Source organism: Megascapheus bottae, chromosome Y (assembly GCF_031878675.1).
Source record: "Megascapheus bottae isolate mThoBot1 chromosome Y, mThoBot2.hap1, whole genome shotgun sequence".
NCBI lineage: Eukaryota > Metazoa > Chordata > Mammalia > Rodentia > Geomyidae > Megascapheus > Megascapheus bottae.
The window spans coordinates 10,364,232-10,386,014 of record NC_143548.1 but is presented as its reverse complement, the minus strand read 5'-3'; the positions used below and the strand labels follow the sequence as shown (position 1 = coordinate 10,386,014).

The following is a 21,783-nucleotide window of genomic DNA, read 5'->3' as shown; positions in this document are numbered from 1 at the left end:
TACTGGTCTGAGACCATGCCTGACTTCCTATCTGATTCTTGACATTTTTGTTGTTGTTTCTGGCCTGCTTTCCAAAGAGAGGTTGATCTCAGGAGAGAACTTTGTTTTTCAGTCCCTCAGATGCTCCTGGTATCTGGCATTGAAATGTTTTTAATTGTTCAGAAAAAACAGTCTGTATTCTGAAAGGAAGTTTTTTTTTCTCTTTTAATTAGTCACTGATTGTAAAAGAAACAAAAAACAGAAGTAATAGGAATTGTTATAAAATTGAGTTATTCAAGTTTGGTTACAAGTCTGCCCTGAGGCAGGGCTGCAGGACAAACATGTAGGGGTCCATATAGCCAGTAGGTCTGAATGAGGAATAGGCCCACCTTGTTCTAGGAAGTGAAAACTATAGGGTCCAGTGGTTATGGTAGACACCTATTCCAGGAACACAATTAATGTACATAAATTCCAGTAACTGGCCTGTTTACAGGGTTTCAGTCACCAGGACCCAACAGTTAGTCACCTACACCCAAAACAATCAGAAATATACTCATGAATCAAACTAAATGTCAAACTAAATGTTATCCAATCATGAGCCTGTATAGCTGTAACTTGTTTTACATGATTATAAAAGCTGTGTAAAATCCTTGCTCGGGACCTCTTAGGGTCACTGGCAACGAGTGCATGGAGGTCCGGGTTCGAACTTGTAATAAACGACCCTTGCCCCTTTGCTTTGTCCTTGGCCTCTGGTGGTTCTTTTGGGGTCCCAGGAGTTCAGGTACAACAGGTTCTTCGTGTATATAGTATGTATACATGTGTGGTGAGAATGTACATGCATTTGAGTATGAGTTTGTATGTGAATACATATGAGAATGAGTGTGGTTATATTTGTAAATCCTGTGTGAGTGTGGTATTTATACTTGTGAGTGGTACACCCTGTTTACACACATGTCAGCCTACAGATATACACAGATATATATGTGCATGTGTCTGTGTGTTTATATGTATGTGGGAAGTGAATATCTGAAGTGTAGAAAATATCTGAATGTGGTCATACATACTATGTGATGGATATGTATGTGTATGAGCAAGTATATGGGGCATGTTGCATTGTGTAAAAGTATATGTCTTACATGTGTGTATACAAATACATTTTGGATGCGTGTGGCTTTGTGTGTACATGTTAGTTAGTACATGCACATGTATAGGTATCACTGCTATGGCATGTCATGGACTTCCTTCAAGACTAAACACACTTTCATTATGCTGTGGTATCCTGTTTGCCCAGATTGTGTGTGTGTGTGTCCTAGTACGCAATTAGCCTGTGAGCATCTCTATAGAAAGGGCAGGGCTTAACACTTACATTTGTCACCTGCAAGAAGCAGTGTTTCTACAGCGGGGAAAACAGCCCAGGAGCTAATACTGGCAGTTTGTGTGGCTGTGTTCCTGTTCAGGAGGCCAGGTGAAAGGGATGGGGAACATGTGTGGGATCATGGGAAAAATCAAGAAGAAAGGAGGGAAACAGAGAAAGTATTTCATGAGCAGTGATGAGTATTGTCTCTTCCAAGTGAACAGTCTGTCTGGGAAGTTGATGATTTGTAAATTTAGTAGCTGTCAAAAATCAGCATGAGAATGAATCCTGGTACAGTGACTCCAAACCAAGCAATCAAGATAGTGCAGCTAATTCATAAGCTCTGGATTGCACTGCACTGGCAGAATAGGCTGGATCTCCCAAGATCTGTTCCCAAAAAAGGCAGGTGGCCATCCCAGGATCTTGCTGGCCCCTACTGAGTGGCTCTCAGAAGACCTACCATCTACGTGACTATGTAGATAACTCCCAGAGCCAGACCCTAAAATAATTGCTTGGTGGGTTATTGTCTAATAGGGAAAGGACTTCCATTGGGGTAGTGGAAAATTCTGGACATGAGTAGTGGTGATACTTGTATACTGTACACTCAAAATGGTTCATATGGCAAGTTTTTTCACTTATGTATATTCTTACCATCATAAAAGGAAAGAAGAGAGAGATGGGCAGAATATTTGCTACCTAATCAAATAGAGCAGCAACTCTATGGAAGGCATCTTATCTTTCTCTAAGATCCTGACCAAGATCCTGGTAGGCCTTTGGCAGGCCCTTCTGCTGGCATCATTTACATCTGACATTACAAATGAAGTGATGGCTGAAAGAGGCATGAGGAAAATAAAAAAAAACCTCACATGTCTAGATGACATTTTCATTTTTCACTAGCTCTGAGGAGAAGCAATAACCTACTGCCCCTTCCTGAGTAGGATTGTAGAGAGAAGGAAGGAACATGGATGGCATAGCATTGACACAGAAGTAACAGCAGGGTGCCACAGTCAATAGGGGTTTTCCCACTCTTCCCCATCAACCTGCCAGCATCCTCCTCCTCCTGAAGAACACGGGTGTCCAGCTGGCACTACTCAATGAGTTTCTATTCCCCTAATATCTTCTTCCTTCAATTGCAATTGTACACTGTGATATAACTATTAACACACACACACACACAGAAGTCTGCAGAAGTTTTGATATTTCCCTATAAAAATTAGAGTAAGTTGGAAACTTAAATCAAAGTAAGTAGCCTTGAAATTTCAGAACTGCTGGGTACCTGGCACTCATGCCTATAATCCTAGCTACCAAGGAAACTCATAGTTCAAAGACCTGAGGATCACTGTTCAAAACCAGCCTGGGCAAGAAAGGCTGGCTGCTCTTATTCCTAATCAAACATCAAAACATCAAAAAACTGGTTGGGTTGTGGAGAAAAAGGAACCCTACTACACTGCTGGTGGGAAAATAAACTAGTTCAGCCATTCTGGAAAGCAGTGTGGAGGTTCCTTAAAGAACTGAAAATAGACCTTCCCTATGGTCCCACCATACCGCTTCTGGGCATCTATCCTGAACAGCATGACCCAGGATATTATAAAAACACCTGCTCAGCTATGTTCATCTCTGCACTATTCACAATAGCCAGGCGATGGAAACAATCCAGATGCCCTACTGCAGATGAATAGATACAGAAAATGTGGTGTATATACACAATGGAATTCTACATAGCCAACAGACAAGATAAAATAATGGCATTCGCAGGGAAATGGATGAATCTAGAGCAAATCATGTTGAGTGAGACAAGTCAAGACCTATGAAACAAAAGGCGCATGGCATCCTTAATATGTGGCTATTAAATCCAAAGAGTACTAAAGCAAGGACTCAATATTTGCATACCCAAGGCTATGGACATGGTAATGGAAATATAAACATAACTATATAGACATAAAAACCTATGACTCTATAGACATAATACTTTTATTTCATAAATTAATATGTTTCTATTATATACAAACCCTTAGCCTAATTTGGATTAAGTTCTAAAAACTAAGTGCCAGTGATTATATATAGAGATTCCCTTCTTGAACACTTGTTTGTTAAACTTGTCATTTGAAATATGATGTAAAAATCAATGTTAATAAATTCTTTAATAAAAAAAGATTATTGTGAAAAAAAATATGATATTTAGGGTTGGGAGTTTGGCCTAGTGGTAGCATGATTGCCTAGCATGCATGAAGCCCTGGGTTCGATTCCCAGGTACCACATACACAGAAAAAGCTGGAAGTGATGCTGTGGCTCAAGTGGCAGAGTGCTAGCCTTGAGCAAACAGTATCCAAGGACAGTGCCCAGGCCCTGAGTTCAAGCTCCAGGACTGGAAACAAAAAAAAAAAAACAACCTAAGTTTGATTCCTCAGTACCACATATATAGAAAAAGCCAAAAGTAGTGCTGTGGCTCAAATGGTAGAGTGGTAAGCCTTAAGAAAAGCCCAAGGACAGTGCTCAGGCCCTGAGTTCAAGCCCTGGGACTGACATATATATATATATATATATATATATATATATGGTATTTAAAGTGCTATCTTTGCTTCAAAGAAAGACAACAGAATGCATTTCTTCCTGAGGGATGCATATTTCACCCAACTTAGCAGCTAACTAACAGTGTATGCCTTCTGGAGAAAACTTAAGTTATCTGCCCCAAATACAGATAACATGGTACCTGCTTGTCTCAAGCTTCTGTTTTATGGCAGAATGCATTCTTACTTGGAAATTCAAAGTAATTCCATGTGTAATTAGAGCAAAGACAAAGCATCTATCTTTGTATAACACTGAAGCCAGATCCCCTTCCTTTGCCCTAGCAATACCACAGCAGCTCCAGTAGCTGTGTGCTTCTCTGTCTCTCTCCCTATGAGAATACCCCATTCCTGAAGAGTGTGCCCCTGTCCTCTGTTTGTCTGCTTTTTGTCTATTTGTAGAATTGCACATTTGTTTATTTACTCAATAAAGCTCTGCCAAATTTTCTTACTTAAAAATAAAATCAGAAAACTTAAAGTGGAGTTGTGGTTCAAGGTGAAAGGCTTGTGCAGAAAAGGTCTTGGAAATTAACTAAACAAACAAATAAATACAGACTTACTTATGAAGAAAGTCAGTGAATTATTGGGGAATATCATCAAAACCTAAGACATTTTGATCAAATTGTTTCACAAGTCATTTTCTTTACTGTTTATGAAACTTAGGAATTATGTAGTATATAGACATTGCTTATGCACAAAGGACTCATGACAGTTGACAACTCAATAATTTTGCATATAGGTACTCCAGAAACAGATGTATACTTTTTGTGAACCACTGCTCTAAAACAGTTCTGGTGACTGACTAAAGCTAGATCAGAGGCCTGGAGGACCCTGTGGGCAGATACTTACAGATGCCATTGGCCCACATCTTTAATTGAGCTGTTTAGGGAGCTGGAGTCCAAAGGATTGCACTTTGAAGACAGCCTAGATAGGAAGACCATGAGACCCTTCCATCCCAAATGACCAGCAAAAGGACTCAGTTATAGAACAAAAGTCAGGAGAGAAAAAAGAGCAAGCACAATATTCAGAATTCAGATCCGACTCTAGAAAAGTAATTAGCCTAACGATGAAACACCTAAGTCTATGGATGCAGCAAAAAAAAGTACCAAAAGAAATTTATAGCAGCAAATTCCTAGATCAATAAAACAACATCTCACATATGCCATTTTAACCTGATGCCAGAGAATAAGTGAATCCCAGAGTCAGTAGAAGAAAGGAACCAATAAAGGTCAGAATGGAAGTAAAAGAAATTGAGCCAGGCATGGTGGCTTATGCCTGTAATCCTAGCTACTCAGGAGACTGAGACCTGAGAATCAAGGTTCAAAGCCAGCCTAGGCACTAAAGAATGTGAGACTCTTATTTCCAATTTACCAGTGGAAAACCACTGCTATAGCTCTAGGGACAGAGCAGTAGCCTTGAGCCTGAAGAGCTTGGGACAGTGTCCATACCTGGAGTTCAAACCTCACAACTGACAAAAAAAAAAAGAAAGAAATTGAGAATAGAAAAAAACCCAACTAAGAATGTTATACTAGAATTATTTAACTTTATATATGAACTTCAGAATGCACTATTGTTCATTTCAAATGTATGCTATTTTTTAGTGTTTTTTTGTATCACCTTGTATCAGTGATTGTTTTCATAATGATTACCAGTATTGATAAAGACTCAGAGCAAAGGAATCTTAATACTCTTTTGAGGGGTGAGTCAACCAGTATGGCAAACACTATGCTCCACAGAAATAAAAAATAGAGCTATCTGTTTTCTAGTAATCTCACTTCTGACCATATATTGAAAGTAACTAAGTGGGATCTTGAAGAGACATACAACACCTATAACTCTGTATTTATTGCAGCACTATTCATAACAGACAAGAAATGGGGAGAAAAAGAGAAAAAACTAGATGCAACTGATGGATAAAGAAGAAAATCCCACTGCTTACAACAATATAGATGGGCCTACAGAAAAAGGTGTTCAATGGAGTAAATTGACACAGAAGGCATAGCATTCTTCTTACAATAAAGTCAGCCTAGGGTTGGAAGAGAAAAATGAAAAAAACTGAAGAGCACACAAGGTTTTGTTGCACAAAAGATACAAATTCCAATCCCAGGAGGGACTAGTAATAGGGTGCTCACCTAGCATGCACAAAGCCCTGGGTTCAATTCCTAGATAGCGCATACACAAAATAAGCCCAAAGTGGTGCTGTGGCTCAAGAGGCAGAGTGCTAGTGTTCAGGCCCTGAGTTCAAGCCCCAGGACTGGCAAAAAAAAAAGAGAGATATACAAATTCTGGAGCTGTGCTATATAGATCCATGCCTTTACCTAACAATACTTACCATATATATTTAATGTGCTGAGAGGGTAGGTGTCCTGTGATATGTCCCTACACATAATAGTAACTAGAAGAACAGGGGAAACCTTTGCAAGTTAAGGGTAGTTTGTGGGTAGACCCTGCTGATGGCCTCCAAAGGTATATATTTACTCTAAATTCATCCAGTTTCATTTATTAATTATGTACAGGCTTTATATTTCTTTAAAAAAACTAAATAATAAAAAAGAAAGCTACAGAGAAAAATTAATTTGCCATAGCATGAATCCATCCCTATAGAGGAGTTGCATGTGGGTGACACATTTCGCACTGTTTGGCCACATGTGTGTTTGTTTTACCAGATCTATTACTGCTGAGTTATTATGGCCAACACTTATTTCCCTCTTACCATTCTCCCTGGTAGGATGATCAGAATTGCTTGTTAAACATGTAGATTCTCATAATACTCAACCCTTGAATGTTCTAAGAGAACATACTAGGAAATGTACACTTTCAAAAACACTTTTGCCAGTCGTAATAAGTTGGCAAGTCTGGGAAAGACCCTCCTACTTACCAAAACAGCTCTCTGAAGAAAAAAGTTGACCTCAAGGAATAGGTTGCCTAGAGTTAGTACGCTAGGAAAGATACTGTAGCATCCATAATGGTCATGACCATCCACTATAGATGTGGGTGACATCCAATTTATATAAAATGATGTTTACTTTATACAGGTGATGTCCACTATATATATATAGTTTATGCAACTGAAGTGCTTTATTTCCTGTGGAAGGTGATTTGTGAATTGAAATCACTGTCACTTGCTCAGTAGCAAGTGCTCTGCTATGAGACCTACACTCTTAGCTTTCTTTCCCTTTTGATATAGTAGCAGTATGGACTTTGTGCATACTGCTCTGAAACTCAAGGTCTTCTGCCTTCCCCTTTATAAGTAAGTAGCTGAGATTAAAAGTATGCATCATCATTCTCAGTTGTGATGTCCACTTTAATCACTCTAATGTGATAGACACCTTGGATAGTGAGAGATAAACTTGAAATGGAATTTCCCAATCTCTGGCTATATTATACACAGCTATCCATTCATCATCTTCACTGTGGTGAACTTTCATCTGTTCTCTAAAAAGACTTCCTAAAAGTATGTCAGACAACAAGCATGTTATAACAGTAATGCCTGGGCTGGAAAGAAGGAGTGATGAGTTATAGGATGTCAAATCCATGGGCTGTTATAAACTCTGAGTCACACAGCACAGCCACAGTTTTCAGAAGAGTCATTGTGCTAAAATTAACTATAAAGGAAGAAATTGTGCCATTAGGTGTTCACTCATGAGTGCTATTGGCTTGTGCCTGTAATTCTAGCACTCAGGAGGCTGAGATCTGAGGTTCAAGGTTAAAAGCAAGCACAGGCAGAAAAAGCATAGTGTTTTTATTTCTAATTAACTGCCAAATGGGAAAGCCACAGGTTGAGCTGTGTTTCAAGTGGTAAAGGGCTAGCCTTACTAAAGTTTAGGGACAATGCTCAGGCTCCGAAATCAAGCCCTAGGCTCAAAACAAAAATATAATTTATTTCTTGCTTTGTTTTACATGCAATTATGTATACAGTCAATTGGTTTTTCTAAGACTAGGGGATTTATGAAAGTATAATAATTGCTATACATTTGTTTGATGTAGATTCATACCACCAATAGAGTAATTTTGTTAACAAGTCTACACTCTAACAACTCTCTTGAGAGGCTACTTGAAAGTATCTTCCGAGGAAGCTGAAACAATAGGAGAATGAATTAATGTATCTAGGATCATCTTTGGCATTTGTGGTACCTGCAAGTCTTCAAAAATGTTGTCCCAGGACAGATTTAAATGGTGGCGGCGAAGTATTTTCAAAAAAATATTTAGAAAGTTAGGCTCACAACAATATTTTTCCTTCTAGATCATGCAGAATGTCAAGGCTCTTTGGGACAGAGCAAGCATTGCTCATAATTACTCTTTAGGACCCATGCTCACTTCTGGGCATGAGCAACCCAGTGGATTAGTTTTATTTGTAGTTCTGTCTTGATAGCAGATATCCTTTCCAAGAGTGTTGCATATGAACTGGGATGTTAAGTGTTTTCATCTAACTGAAATTGCTCCATAAATCTCACACTTTTCTGATATGAGAATTAGAATTTATGTCTGCACACATCTTCTGGTATTCCCAAGACCTGGTGCCTTTATAGTTCTTAAGGTAGAAGCCTAAGATGAGGGTTACTGCAGATCAAGTTCCCTGCAAGGCCACAAAGGCCTTATATACTAAAATAGAACATTCTTAATTATAGATTATGAAAAAGAAAAGTACAATTGTGGGTTGAGAGGTTTGGGTTGGGAATTGAAGAAGCTTTGCTGATAACCAGAGCTAGCAAACTGCAATCCTTAAGGATGCAGGTAGAATTCTGGCACAGAAACATCTGCAGCCAATAAAGCTAATGTATGCACAGTGAATTCCTGGATTTATATTAATGTTTGACTGTCTATCTCTGGTTCTCCCTGACTGGCACAGATTTAAGTTCAGGTATATTGATGAAGAAGAGTTCATGTGAAAAGAAAGAAGGAATTATAAATAAATGCAGTATTTCTAGCAATTAGTTGCAGAGGAATAAATTTTATTTAAAACAACAGCTTAAAATTAGTGCAAGTATGTAATGGCAAAAACAGAGAAAAAGAAAAACCAAAAAACTAAGTGAACTTATGCATTGTGAGTAACTTCAGCATACTTTGGAAAATAGATTCAGTTTCCATGTAATCCTTAGTCTCCAGAATGTCTTAAAGAGTCCTAGGCCCAAATGGTTCTATTTGTTTAGTGGCTCCATCCAAACGTCTTTGTACAGATCTCTATTCCAGTAACTTAGCATTTAAAATTAATGCTCATGCTTTCAGAAGCATCATGACTGCTTAGCTTTCTTCATCAACCTGATGAATACTGTGTAGTCTGCAGCCTATGAGCTCAGCACTTCATTTCCAGTCTTCACCACTTTTCCAATTGAGCTGCTTTTAATTTGAAGACAAGTTCTGATAGTTCAGGCTGGTCTGAAACTTGATAGCCCAATATAGACACAGGGATCTGTAATCTCCTGCAGTAGTCTCCTGAAATCTGGGAATACAAAACCCAGTCACACAAATCTACCTAAAAATGACACCTACATGGCCAAAGATGCTAGGATGTCATTCAGAAGGGAGAATAAACTTCAGCAACCACCCTCATGTATCTGAGAAGTGATGATTATAGCCATGTATCTCTCAAAACTTAAATTTCTTGAGTTCATGGCTGGAAGAATTTGGCTTACAGTTTGGGAATCCAAAACAGTAGGGGACACAATGGAAATGGGTATTTTTACTGTTTGTCCCATTTTCTTCCTGGCTGACATGATCATTCTTATCACAAAATGTAAATCTCTAGTTATCCCTACCCTACAGGAATTTCAATCACACAGCAACTTACACAAACAGACAGTAGCATAAAATAGAATAATAAACCAGATTTCTGAAGATAAATCTAGCAGTGTTCACTACTTTCTTCCACATAAGGTCACTATTTTAAGGCTTATTGTCCCCACCCACTTCACAAACCCTCCTGGGTCCATGATACACTAGATGAAACCAGTCACATAGAATCCCTCTCTTGCTCACCAAGCTCAAGGACAAGGTCACAATGGTGCAGACCCAGTCTATGTAAGTATAAACCCATTTGAAAAATCAGAACTTGGTTGAACCAGCATCTGATTCTAATTGGTCCAGTCGTGAAGGTAGGCATGAATCTGTGAATCAGATTGTTTTTCTTCTCCCATACATTGTTTCCTAGACTCCCATACATTGTTTACCTAGATTGAACAACAAAATAAGAGCACTTTATACATAATAAATTTTTTGGTCAGGTTTTATTTGACATTAGTACATCCTTAGCATATTCAATTCTGTCTCCAAATATAGGTCTTCCAAGTAACCTCTGGATATGCCTCACAGACCTTTGTGATGTGCCTATAAAAGGAATCTGGTAAGCCAAGTTTGGTAGCTCACACCTATTATTCTAGTTAGTCATGAGAGTGAGAGCTGAGGATCATGGTTCAAATCCAGCCCAGGCACTAAAATTCATGAGCCTCTTACCTACAATTAACAACCAGAAATCCAGAAAGTGGTGCTGTGACTCAAGGGGTAGGGTGGTTACCTTGTGCTAAAGAGCTCAGGGACAGAGTTCAAGCCCCATAACAGGAAGAAAGGAAGAAAAGTAAAGGAATTTGTGTCTCCTCCCACAAACTGGGGTTAGAGTTTGTATTGCCTTGTTGATTCTGTATACTCCAAAAGCAAGAGGCTGCTGACAGTCCACTCTTAAGCAATCACAAAGCTGTGATGTGTTCAGATTTTTATTGTAATCATCACCTCTCACACAGCCAATCTTCATCTGTTACAGTCCAGAGTCTGACCTGGTCCTGTAAGTAAGGGAATCCTCGTGGAAGATCTCAAAGGAAAAAGGTATAGGTGTTCCAGTCACAGGTTGCAGGTGGCTTTACATGCTCTAGGGAGTCTTTCCAACTCCCTGAAGTTGGCCACTCAATTTAGCATCTGGCCTATGTGTCTATACCCCTCAACATTAATCTGCCTATGTGACAGTGAGTCTTATCCCAGTTACCATGTTCTGGGTACTTGATAAGGAACTGGTTATAAGCTATGCTCATTGGAAAAGCTAGGTCCACAGAAGCTAACAGATTAGGAGCAAGTGTGATAGTTTTTCAATGACTAAAAAGAATATCCTGATCATCTGGATGAATAGAAGCCCCCGGTTTGTAAAATGTTCATCATCTCCCACCAATAGTGCAATTTGCACCCTGGTATTCCATTTCTTTACCTTACACACACGGGCTCTTCATGTATAAGATCATTCACAGAGAACTTCTAATTGCTGTTCTGAGGGCCTTTCGGGACACAGTGACTTTGAAACTGGTTTGGCAAGGAGCAGCACTACTGAGGAGGTAAGAGAGTAAGTGGCCCTCAACACTCTAAAGACCTTTCTTCTTCAGCTCAGTTTGTAACAAAAAGGCCTATACTGCAGTGAAACTGGAGCTCTTCTGCTTTCTATTAACATGTCGCTTACCTGCTCATCTTTGCTGGTCTCATTTTGTCACTCAGAAATAAGAAACTATCTCTGCTTTAGATTTTTTTTGTCAGTTTTGATATGGCCACTTTCCTAAATACAGGTTTTACAGATATACAGGGTACCTGTAAATTCCATGACTTTCCAAGTAAAATCCTGGGCAAGCCTTAGCTGTTTAAATCTTATTCTATAAAATTTAACTTTGTAGGACTAACACCCACAGAGACTGCTGTCACTGCAGCCTTGGGCCAAACACCATCATTTCGGTGATACTGGGGAAGAAAGCAATGTCTGGTGACTCCAGTTAGTTCTCCAATAACTAGACCAATCTTTTATTCCTCCATACTCATAATAGTTCCTCATTGGAAACATATCTGATGTTGAAATTTGTCAAAACTTCATCTGTTTGGTGAATAAGTCCTGACATTGCAAAAATCCAACAAGAGCTGGTTTCTTTTTTATTTCCTACTAATTTGACAATTTTGTAGCTTTTTATGTGATGATCCACTGTTTTTTTCCCCATAAACTTTAATGTACCCCCATGGTTGTTCTGAAGTGGTCTTTGGGTGCCATTGGCAGACATTCATATTCACAGTTATACACAATGTCCACTGTTTCTACCACAGACAGACATTCCTAGTTGGTAACACTTAGTAGGTGATTTTGAAACTCCTGATTTTGAACTCAGAGTCTAGGCAAGGCAGAGGTAGAGTAATGCCTTCCTCAGGCTCCAATACCAGTACTGGAGTATAGCACTGGGTTTGATTTCTTGACTCAACTGGGATTTTCTGGACACAAAATCTGTGATACTTAATCTCTACAGAAAAATGAAACACATGAATCTGAGTATTCATTCTTGATATTAGGCAGACAACCAGTATCTCTACAGATCAGGCATGCAGCTATCCTTTTAAAATTAATTTGCTGTAACCCTAGTTATTTAGGAATCTAAAATCTGAGGTTATTGGAATGAGGGAGAAGTCCATTAGACCATTAGACTCTTACCTTTAACTAGCAAAAGACTACAAGTAGAACTATGGATCAAGTGGTAGATCACCAATCTTGAGCTGCAAAGCTCAGGGACAGTACCCAAACCTAAATTCATATCACTAGAACACACACACACACACTTTTTTCATGGAGATATTGGTGAGTTTCTTTAAGGGAAGGTGTCAAAGTCTTAACCACAACAAGAACAATGGACCAGTCAGGTGAAAAATGGACAAAATTAGAAACAAAGGAGAGACTAGAAGAAAATGAGAGGACAAGGGAAGATGAGAAGGGGAAAGAGGAGAAGAGACAAAAAAAAATAAAGAAAGATGCAGCACTTTTTACCATAGCAAAGATATGGAACCAACCCAGATGTCCCTCAGTTGATGAGTGGATCAACAAGATGTGGTATTTATACACAATGGAATTCTATGCTGCTGTCAGAAAAAAAATGACATTACCCATTTATAAGGAAAAGGAAAGACTTAGGAAAAAATCATATTAAGTGAAGTAAGCCAGACTCAAAGGAACATAGGCTCATTAGTCTCCCTCATTTGTCATAATCAGTAGAAACTCTGGGTTCTCCTAGCAGAGACATAAGGCCAAATAATATGACACTAAAAGTAAGGACTTCCAGAATAAGAAAATGAAAGCCATATAATGAAAAAAAAAAAGAAACAAAGAAAGAAAAAGAAAGAAGGTGGAAGGAATTCAAGAATCCTGAAGCAAATAAGGAGGGGTGTTCAAATCAGTCCCCAGTACTGACAGGTTTAGAAACCACCTGGTATAAAGTTATTCAGACTTCTGGGTCTAGATAGGATTCTATTTGCATTCTTCACACATTTCAAATAGAATTGCAATAATTAGAAGAATCACCATCTTGTGATTTAAAGTCATCCTACCGCACCATATCATGTTAGTTTATGAAAACAAGCTGTTTTTTTTTTTTGTTTTGGACATCAATGAAAGTAGAAGCTGAATGTGTTCCTTGGTGACTAGTAGAATATTGCTTTGCTAATTTAGCCTGGGAAAAAAAGACCTGAGTTATCAGTCTGGAGATATAATCATATTAATTCTCATCTATTGTTTTTAAATAATCTATGTTTTCATTCTTCCTGGTAGATCTAATTAGCTGAAGGAAAAGGAAATGAAGGGCTTGACACAACTATACTGAAGGGTCAACCAACTGAGGCTGGAACCGAAGATTTCTTACCCTAGGCAAATTTGGGGGAAGGGTCCTAGTGTTCCCAGTGTCACAACTGAAGCTTTTGTAGTCTACTGCAATTACAGTGTACTAGCAAAGACTTAGACAGGCATCAAGGAAGTTACACAGAGCTAAATATATGGGTAAGTGAATATGACCACCTACAGCTCCAGGAAATACAAAAGGCTGTTGAGATTCATAGTCAGCAAAGAACTCAATGATGGCCTGAAAGTTTCTATTATCAGGGTAAATGTACGCTCATCTCATTGAGCATTAACAGAGAGCAGATCATTTTTTGGAAATCGGAACAATGTTCTGAGTAAGGGTTTTACACAAAATCATTAAACAACTCCAGAAATATAAATGATCAGATTAACACTGATCTGATACAGGATGGGTTCCATTTCTGTTTTTGTTTGTTTTGTTTTAATAAATGAATGGAATCAGTTCACTTTTTTTGCCAGTCCTGGGCTTGAGCTCAGGGCATGAACCCTATCCTTGGACTTTCTCAAGGCTGGAGCTCTACCACTTGAGCCTCATCCCTTCTGGCTTTTTTTCTATGTATGTGGTACCGAGGAATTGAACCCACGTCTTCATGCATGCTAGGCAAGCACTCTACCACTAGGCCAAACTCCCAGCCCCCGGAATCAGTTCACTTTTAAATGGGCAACTCATATTTACTCCAACATAAGAAAAGTCACACAAAAGAATGAGGAAGGACACCAAATGCTACAAAATTAATATTTGAACTTGAAGAATTTTCTTCAAAAAATTTTATTTCAACATTAATTGAAATTTTCAAAATTTATCTGCTCCAGGATAGATTTAAAATGTAATAGCTAATTGTGTCAGATGACTGGAAGTTTACATAAAACTTAAAATCTAGAAAAACTGCAATGTTCCTTTAAATGCCTAGAAAAAATACAATTAAAAATTTTTAAACATCAACAATGTCAGTGTCTTTGCATAGTTTAATCACTTGCATCTTATATTATACAGAAAGCTGGTGATTGATTTCTGTATGTACCAAAACCAGTAAAATTACTTTTCACTTTTCCAACGAGGAAGGTAAGGAGAGAAGGGATAGGGATGTGTGTGGGATGAGTGTTTGGTAAACAGGCCTTTTGGTTCAGATGCTGTTTTCTTAAATTAAATCTAGATACTTTCTGTCTGCATTCTTAATTGCAAAAGAATTAAAAAAGCCATGCACTGGAAGTGGTCTTCATCCTGTCCTTAGCTTGTTCCTCCATTGGGCATTAGAAGTCCCACAAAAGAACCAAGATATATTGAAGACAAACCAGTATGAAAGTGGAGAGCTAGCCATGGCAAGGAATGGGCAAACTGTGCTATCTGGGTAGCATTTAAAGATGTAGAGTGATCAGAGATAATTTTTAGTCATTTTTATTGCTGTTTTGTCCCCACTAACAAAGAACACTTGTAGTGCTCCCTCTGTTGGTGATAGATATTGCACAAAAATGCCCCCCCCCAAAAAAAAAAAACCAAAATCTTTAGTCTGCACACAGGGTTGTGTGAGTTCCTGTAGTCACCAGGAGCTCCTAAGTGGCTGCACAAAAGTGTTTTTTCATTTTGACAAAGTAGTGGAACCCTCTGTATAGAAAGAAGGCAAAGGCATGCTGGGCCTGGGCGCTTTTCATTGCCAGTCGCTGGCTGTCAGCAGGAGCCTGGCGTCCCAGTAGCCCTAGATATGCATCAGGGGTACTTTGCCATTCACGACAGCACACGTGTCCCTTTAGTGCAGTGACTGAGACTGCAGCTGACTCCCCACCACAGCCCTTACCGTAATCGCTGGGTTACCACCCTAACCCACGGGCAAATACATGGTAATCATCTCACTCAGATCCCCAGGGCACGGCGCCCACGAGTGAGCTGAAACAGGCAGGCTACTGTTATGTAGTGAGCCAAGTGCTGTTTGGGCATCCAACGATTCAGACCCTGAAGCTATTCCAACAGTCACCACCGAGGGCTCCTGTGCTCCTCTGGCAGCAGCAGCACCTGGGAGCTGCGCGCTCACATATTCCTGCGAATCGGAGATTGGGCTGTATTGCAGGGTGTCCGGGTCAAAACTAGGCACCGGCCGCGGATTGGGTTTATGCCCTTGTGGATAGCGCGAAGGTGAGAGCGATTGAGCCAAGGACGACATGTGCGCGTGTATGTGCTCGCATTTAGCGTCCAGGTGCTGTCTGTAGGCCAGCTGTGCCTCTTTCGTCATTGCAGCACTCCCGGCCACTGTCGCTACAGAGCTTGAGTAGGCGACATTCGCCCAGCAGTTGAAGTACTCAGTAGAGAAGCCAGAACTCTCCAAGCCCTGGGGCACAGTTGCACAAGGTACTAAGGCTGTAGCAGCGTGGTCCCTACTGGGACCACCCTCTCTAGCTGAAAGCAGTCTGCGTGCTACAGAGTACTTTTCTCTCTTAAGGAGCGTCCTGGTTTTAAGACGAGGCTGGTACTTGTAATCAGGATGCTCATTCATGTGAAGCGAGAGCAGCCGTTTTGCCTCTTCGATGAAAGGCTGCTTCTTCACTTCGGACATGACATTCCATTCTGCCCCCAGGCGCTTGCTGATCTCTGAGTTGTGCATCGTGGGGTTCTCTTGAGCCATCTTGCGCCGCTGCTCGCGAGACCACACCATGAAGGCATTCATGGGTCGCTTGACCCGGTTTTTACTAGCCTTCTCTCGATAACCTCCCTGCCAGCTACCTTGGACCATCTCCAAGCAGTTGGTAATGGTCTGGGCCTTCTTGGGGAAGTACAGTACAGAGTGGTGTCCATTATCATGCTGTAAATACTGGCGGCTCATGGATGCACCAGCACAGAAAACAGAACCTGGAGCTTAGAAGACCAGGTGGAACAAGTTGGAGTGGGGTTTGAATCTATCGCTAGTAGGGTCTCAGGATGAGAAGTGGAAGGTAGAGAGGAAAAAATGAATAGAGTCAGTCAGAGCAACAACAAAAGGAGGCAAAAACGCATGGAAGTCATCGCCACCACTTCAACTCACAGCTGGAAAGTTGTTCTTCGTGCACGAATACTTGCTAAAGGGGCCGGATAGATCTCCGCCAGATCTCCGCCGAGCAGTGCAAATTGGTATAGTCGCCGCCAAGATTGCTCCACTTTCAGGGCCGGGTGTGGAGCTCTGGACCTGCCCTGAGGTTTGCAGCCGGCTCTTCACTGGCAGCTGGAGCGAACTGCCTTCTCCCTTCTGGAGTAAAGGTATCCAACTCGAAGGATCACAACTGCTATGAGGTAGCTGCGCACCGCGCGTGTTGCAGGCATCCTAGGTACTTCCACAGAGAAGAGGAACCAAAGAACATCCCGGAGGAGGTAAACACAGCGCCGCCAAACTCCGGGTTAAGTGAAGCCTACTGAGTGAGAAGCTGCTAAGAACGCCACAGAACCAAGCCACAGTGCCCAAGTCAAGCTGTCTGCTGCCTGAACCTGACGGTCAGCTCAGAGGAAAGGCGCGCGCAGAGCCAATGACGCGCTGAGCCCAGCAATGTACACCCGGACTAGGCAATTGTTAAATGAGCGCGCATTGGTCAAATCGGAACTGACGGAGCTGAGCTGAAGGCCGTGGCGATTTGCTGGGTGCACTGAGTAAGTGACCAGAAAGGGAATGGGTACAGTAGGCTTGGGGGTAAGAGCGGGAAGAGGGGAAAACAGAGGGGCAGAAAGGGCAAGCCGGAGTGTAGGAGGGGGGGGATGGTTAAATGGACCGACAGGGCGATCACAGCCACAGTTGGTTTAAAACCTGCAGGGAAAAATTGGTCTCTGGTGGCTCACGCCTATAATCCTAGATACTCAGGAGGCTGAGGATCTGAGGATTGTGAAGCAAACCCATCCAGGGCAGAAAAAAAATCTGTGAGACACTCCAATTAACCACGAAAAGGCTGGAAGTGGAGTCATAGCTCAAGTGTACAGTCTTGAGCAGCCCAAGAGTCCAGGACCTAAATTCAAACTCCAAAAAAGCCAAAACAAAAATCTAAGAGGGAAGAGGAAAGACTTGCTTTAGAGCATAAGAGGGAGGGAGGGGAGCATACGACGAAGGGAGGGAGAGGAGAATTACAGTCCCATCCGGGTTCTGCCTTCCCTGCCTGCTATCTCTGCTGGGAAAAGGAAAGAAATCAGTATAAATCTACACCTTCTCTTCAGATCAATTGAACTGCAGAAGCAGAATGTTGTGGGGCAGACTGTCCACAGAGCATATGGGTTTAAAAAACCAGAAATTCTCCTACAGAGATCTGACAGTTCCATGTAAGTGCACACACAGCAAGCACAAGCAGGCATGCCACAAACACTCAAAGCAAACATCACTACAGGTAGAATGGACTTCTGCAATACTTGTTCTCCCTGTTTGCTCTACACAGCCCAGGAGACCAGGAGGAGGGAAGACACTTTTTTCCCTCTTGTTCTTTGGGGGTTTTATTTTTTGAGAAAGGGTATCAATGTATGTGAAGCAATGCACCTTCCATCTGGACAATGTAATGTAACTCTTCTATTAATTACAATAAAAAAATAGGCTCAAGTGATGAGGATGAACATAATAATAACAGCAGAGTAAAAATGTTTATGTTGGTGGTCCAGGAGTTTGGTTTAGTGCTTCCCTAGCATACATGAAGACCCATGTTTGATTCCTCAGTACCACATACATAGAAAAAGCTGGAAGTAGTGCTGTGGCTGAAGTGGTAGAGCTCTAGCCTTGAGAAAGTCCAATGACAGTGCTCAGGCCCTGAGCTCAAGCTGAAGACTGGCAAAAAGAAAGAAAGAAGGAAAGAAATAGCAAGAGAGAGAGCGAAAGAGAGAGAGAGAGAGGTTTATGTTGGAAATTAATGTGTGCCCTTTCTCTTATTTTCTATTTAAAAATATGAGGCTATACCTGAGTGCTTGGAATCCTAGCTACTCAGGAGGACACTATCTAAGGATCTTGGTTCAAAGCCAACCAGGAACAGTAAGTCTGTTAAGAGTCTTGTCTTCAATTACTCACCCTAAACCCAGAAGTGGCACTGTAGCTCAAAGTGGCAGAACTCCAGTCTTGAGCAAAAATGCTCAGGGACAGTGCCCAGGCCCCAAGTTCTAGCCCTCTGACAGATAACATAAATAAATAAATTTGAGGTTGTGAGTTTCCTTACTGTACAGCATGTCCAAGATACAGGAACAGTGCTTTCCCCTTTCTCCTTTTACTATGATTATTACTGTAAGATATTGTTTTAATAATTATTATTATTTTTAGAGTTACTTAGTATGCAGTATAGTAGCAGCAAATTAACTCTGCATACTAAACTTTCTAGTCACTTGTTAGCCTTTCAGATAATACACATATTAAAAGAAAACATTTCATATGAATTTTTTGCTAAATATGTAGACTAAATTTTCAAGTGCCATAATTTAGCAATCAAGGTTGTGAAATCACTCACTTTGTTTCATACACTACCTACCAATATCAGTTACATTGTGAGTGAACCACAAGGGAATAGGACCATTGCTTAGTGATGTTCTGGGTCCATTTTTTCTTAGATAATTTAGGATGCATGGGAAGGTAAGGTAAAAATAAGATGAGTGGAAGGGGTGGGGAAGGGAAAGTAGGAGAAAAACATGAGAAGGGGTAACAATGTTCAAAAAGTAATCTACTTACTACCTGATGAATATAACTGCACTCAGGGACTAGGTGCTGAGCTTTTGGGACCTATTATTTCTTGAGCTACAGATTCACTTCTGGCTTTTTGGTGATTTATTGGAGATAGGAGTCTCATGGACTTCCCTCCCTGGGCTGGCTTTGAACAGCAGTTCTCAGATCTGAACCTCTTGAGTGGCTAAGATTACAGGCAGTACTTGGTAGCAGTACCTGGCTCCATTTAATTTAGATTTAAACTACATAGCTGTAGACCCCCTGAAAATTTTTGTGAATCAGGCTTGGCACATTATTTTTGGATCTGTTTATTTTATAAACATATTGTACTCTTTTGCAGGAATATTTTGTTTTGGAGTTTGAAATATTCTAATTTCCTTTTACCATAGACTTAACATTTGTTTCCAAATATGACTATACTTTTGTTTTCCAGAGCATCTAAGTAGGAGTTAATGGTTCTGCCACTTCCTGAGATTATGCAAATGTTTTGATCATTCAGGGTGCTCTCTCATAAACCCTTTACAGTGATGTGATGCTTTTCAGGATCAGGCTGGTGCAGCCTTATGAGTGCCCAGCAACATAATTATTAAACCAAGTAGGTGTAACTTGGCAGTGGTGGCCTAAGCAAACTCGGTAACGTCACAGTACTGTATACCAGGTCTCCTAATGTCTTTTATCCCAGCATAAGGTTTGAGAAGTATTACATTGATTTCTGCCAGTGCTAGCTTCTAAAAGCTTTCATTCCTTGGGCTTTCTGTTTGTTTTCCTTTGAAAGAAACATATGGTGTGGGGTTGGGGGTAGGAGGGGATGGGTAGAGCATCCCAAACCAGTATGACAAATACCTATACTCTCTACCTATTTCTACTTCTGTCTGAGACCTCTTTCCCATTCATTATCTTCCTAAAAGCCAGGTTCTAGAGACCTTGGAGGCTGATTATAGTATTTTCAAGTAATGTCACAGGAAGTCCAAAGCCCAAGGTAGATTAGTTTCACTATTGACTGACCAAATTTGCTTTCTTGAGAACTCAGAAATCCAGGAGGTCAACATAGAAATGGGGCTAAAAATATTTCCTAGGTTTTGTTGTTGTTGTTGTTTAACCTGTGATCATAATACTCAGAGAAAGCTCAGATCTAAGTTATTAGTACAGGAAATTATGTGTACAAGTACACATGTACATGTCATATAGACTAATATATCAGTGTATGTATGTGCATTTGATATATTTAAGAGCTTTTGACTTCCAGATAATTTCAATTCTGGATTTTGACTGTGGGACAAAAGATAAATCAATTCAGGAGCAATACTCACTAGACACACTATATTGCAAATGAACTCCGCTACAACTTGAGGGGAGGTAATATGGAGGGGAAATGGGGAAAAATTAGGGAGGGTGAGCCACACTTCAAAAAGAAATGTACTGGCTGGAGTTTGGCCTAGTGGTAGAGTGCTTGCCTAGCATGCACAAAGATTCGGGTTCGATTCCTTGGTACCACATACATAGCAAAAAGCTGGAAGTGGTGCTGAGGCTCAAGTGGTAGAGCTCTAGCCTTGAGAAAGTCCAAGAACAGTGCTCAGGCCCTGAGCCCAAGCCCAGGACTGGCAAAAAAAAAAAAGAAAAGAAAAGAAAAAAAAAGAAATGTACTCATAACCTTACTTAAGTAACTTAACTCCTCTGTACATCACCTGTACAATAGAATTTAAATTTTAAAAAATAAACAAAAGAAAAATCTGAGAACAGAAGTAGTCCTTGTGGACAAAACTTGCCCTCTTAACAGTCTGTCACAACAAAGTTAGCTTTCATGTTTCTGGAGGTGGGTTTTCTGTATCATCAGTCTCAAATTCTGAGCCACGGCTATAGTGAACAGACTGGGCATTTTTGGAAACAGCACAAGAAACTATAAATTTTCTGTTGTCTATTCCTGGCTCTGGCTTGCTCTGGTGACTTTTCTAGGGAACCCATACCTAGGTTTGAAGCCTAGTTAAATCCCTAGGGTCTTTGGTGGACTGAGGTCTATTGAAGCTGAAGGGTTCAGCCTTCCTGGCTCTGCTGTCACTTTCATGGGCTGAGACCACAATTCAGAAGAGGCAAAACAAAAAGATGCCCTGTTTCTAGATCAGAATTTAATGAGAAAAGAGTAATCTTTATGAGAAGGCTTTCTTTGCAATCAAGTGTGTGGAGGCCTTGGATGTCACCTTGGCAACAAGAGGCACAGAGCAAGAGAGAGGTGGGAGTAGAGCTAAGAGAAGGTTCCAGAGGGAGCAGAGCAGGACACTTAGACTGCATTTTCTTCCCCAGTGAGAGTAGAACTGCTGGAGTTGGAGAGACATTAACCACTGGGCCTGTACAACCCCTAGGCCACTGGGTCTGTGATGGAACTAGAACAGTCAAGACAGGGGTGATGATTTCTGGCTGATGGCTGTCTCTGCATTCATTGGTGCAATATTATTCTTTTCCAATTCCAAAACCTGCCTAACGTAGTCCTATCCACCCTGATCAGAATTTCCTTTCAGCAACTTATGTGCATGCCTTTTCCCAGGAGATTTTCTCTGAGGTCCTGGTCTTTCCTGGGTCCCTGGTGCTCTTGTCTGGCCTTCTATGTCTCAGCCCATGTTA

The 21,783-nt window shown here is 40.6% G+C and overlaps 1 protein-coding gene across 1 annotated transcript in view; it reads right to left on the bottom strand.

Annotated features, from left to right (window-relative positions):
- Window positions 1–16,344, bottom strand: part of LOC150040336 (transcription factor Sox-1b-like) — a 44,092-nt gene extending 27,748 nt beyond the window's left edge. The window contains 2 exon segments of the mRNA XM_090327352.1: window positions 12,070–12,149; window positions 15,325–16,344. Of these exon segments, the coding sequence (XP_090183478.1) occupies window positions 12,070–12,149; window positions 15,325–16,344 (1,100 nt within the window).
- Between the last annotated feature and the right edge of the window lie 5,439 nt (window positions 16,345–21,783).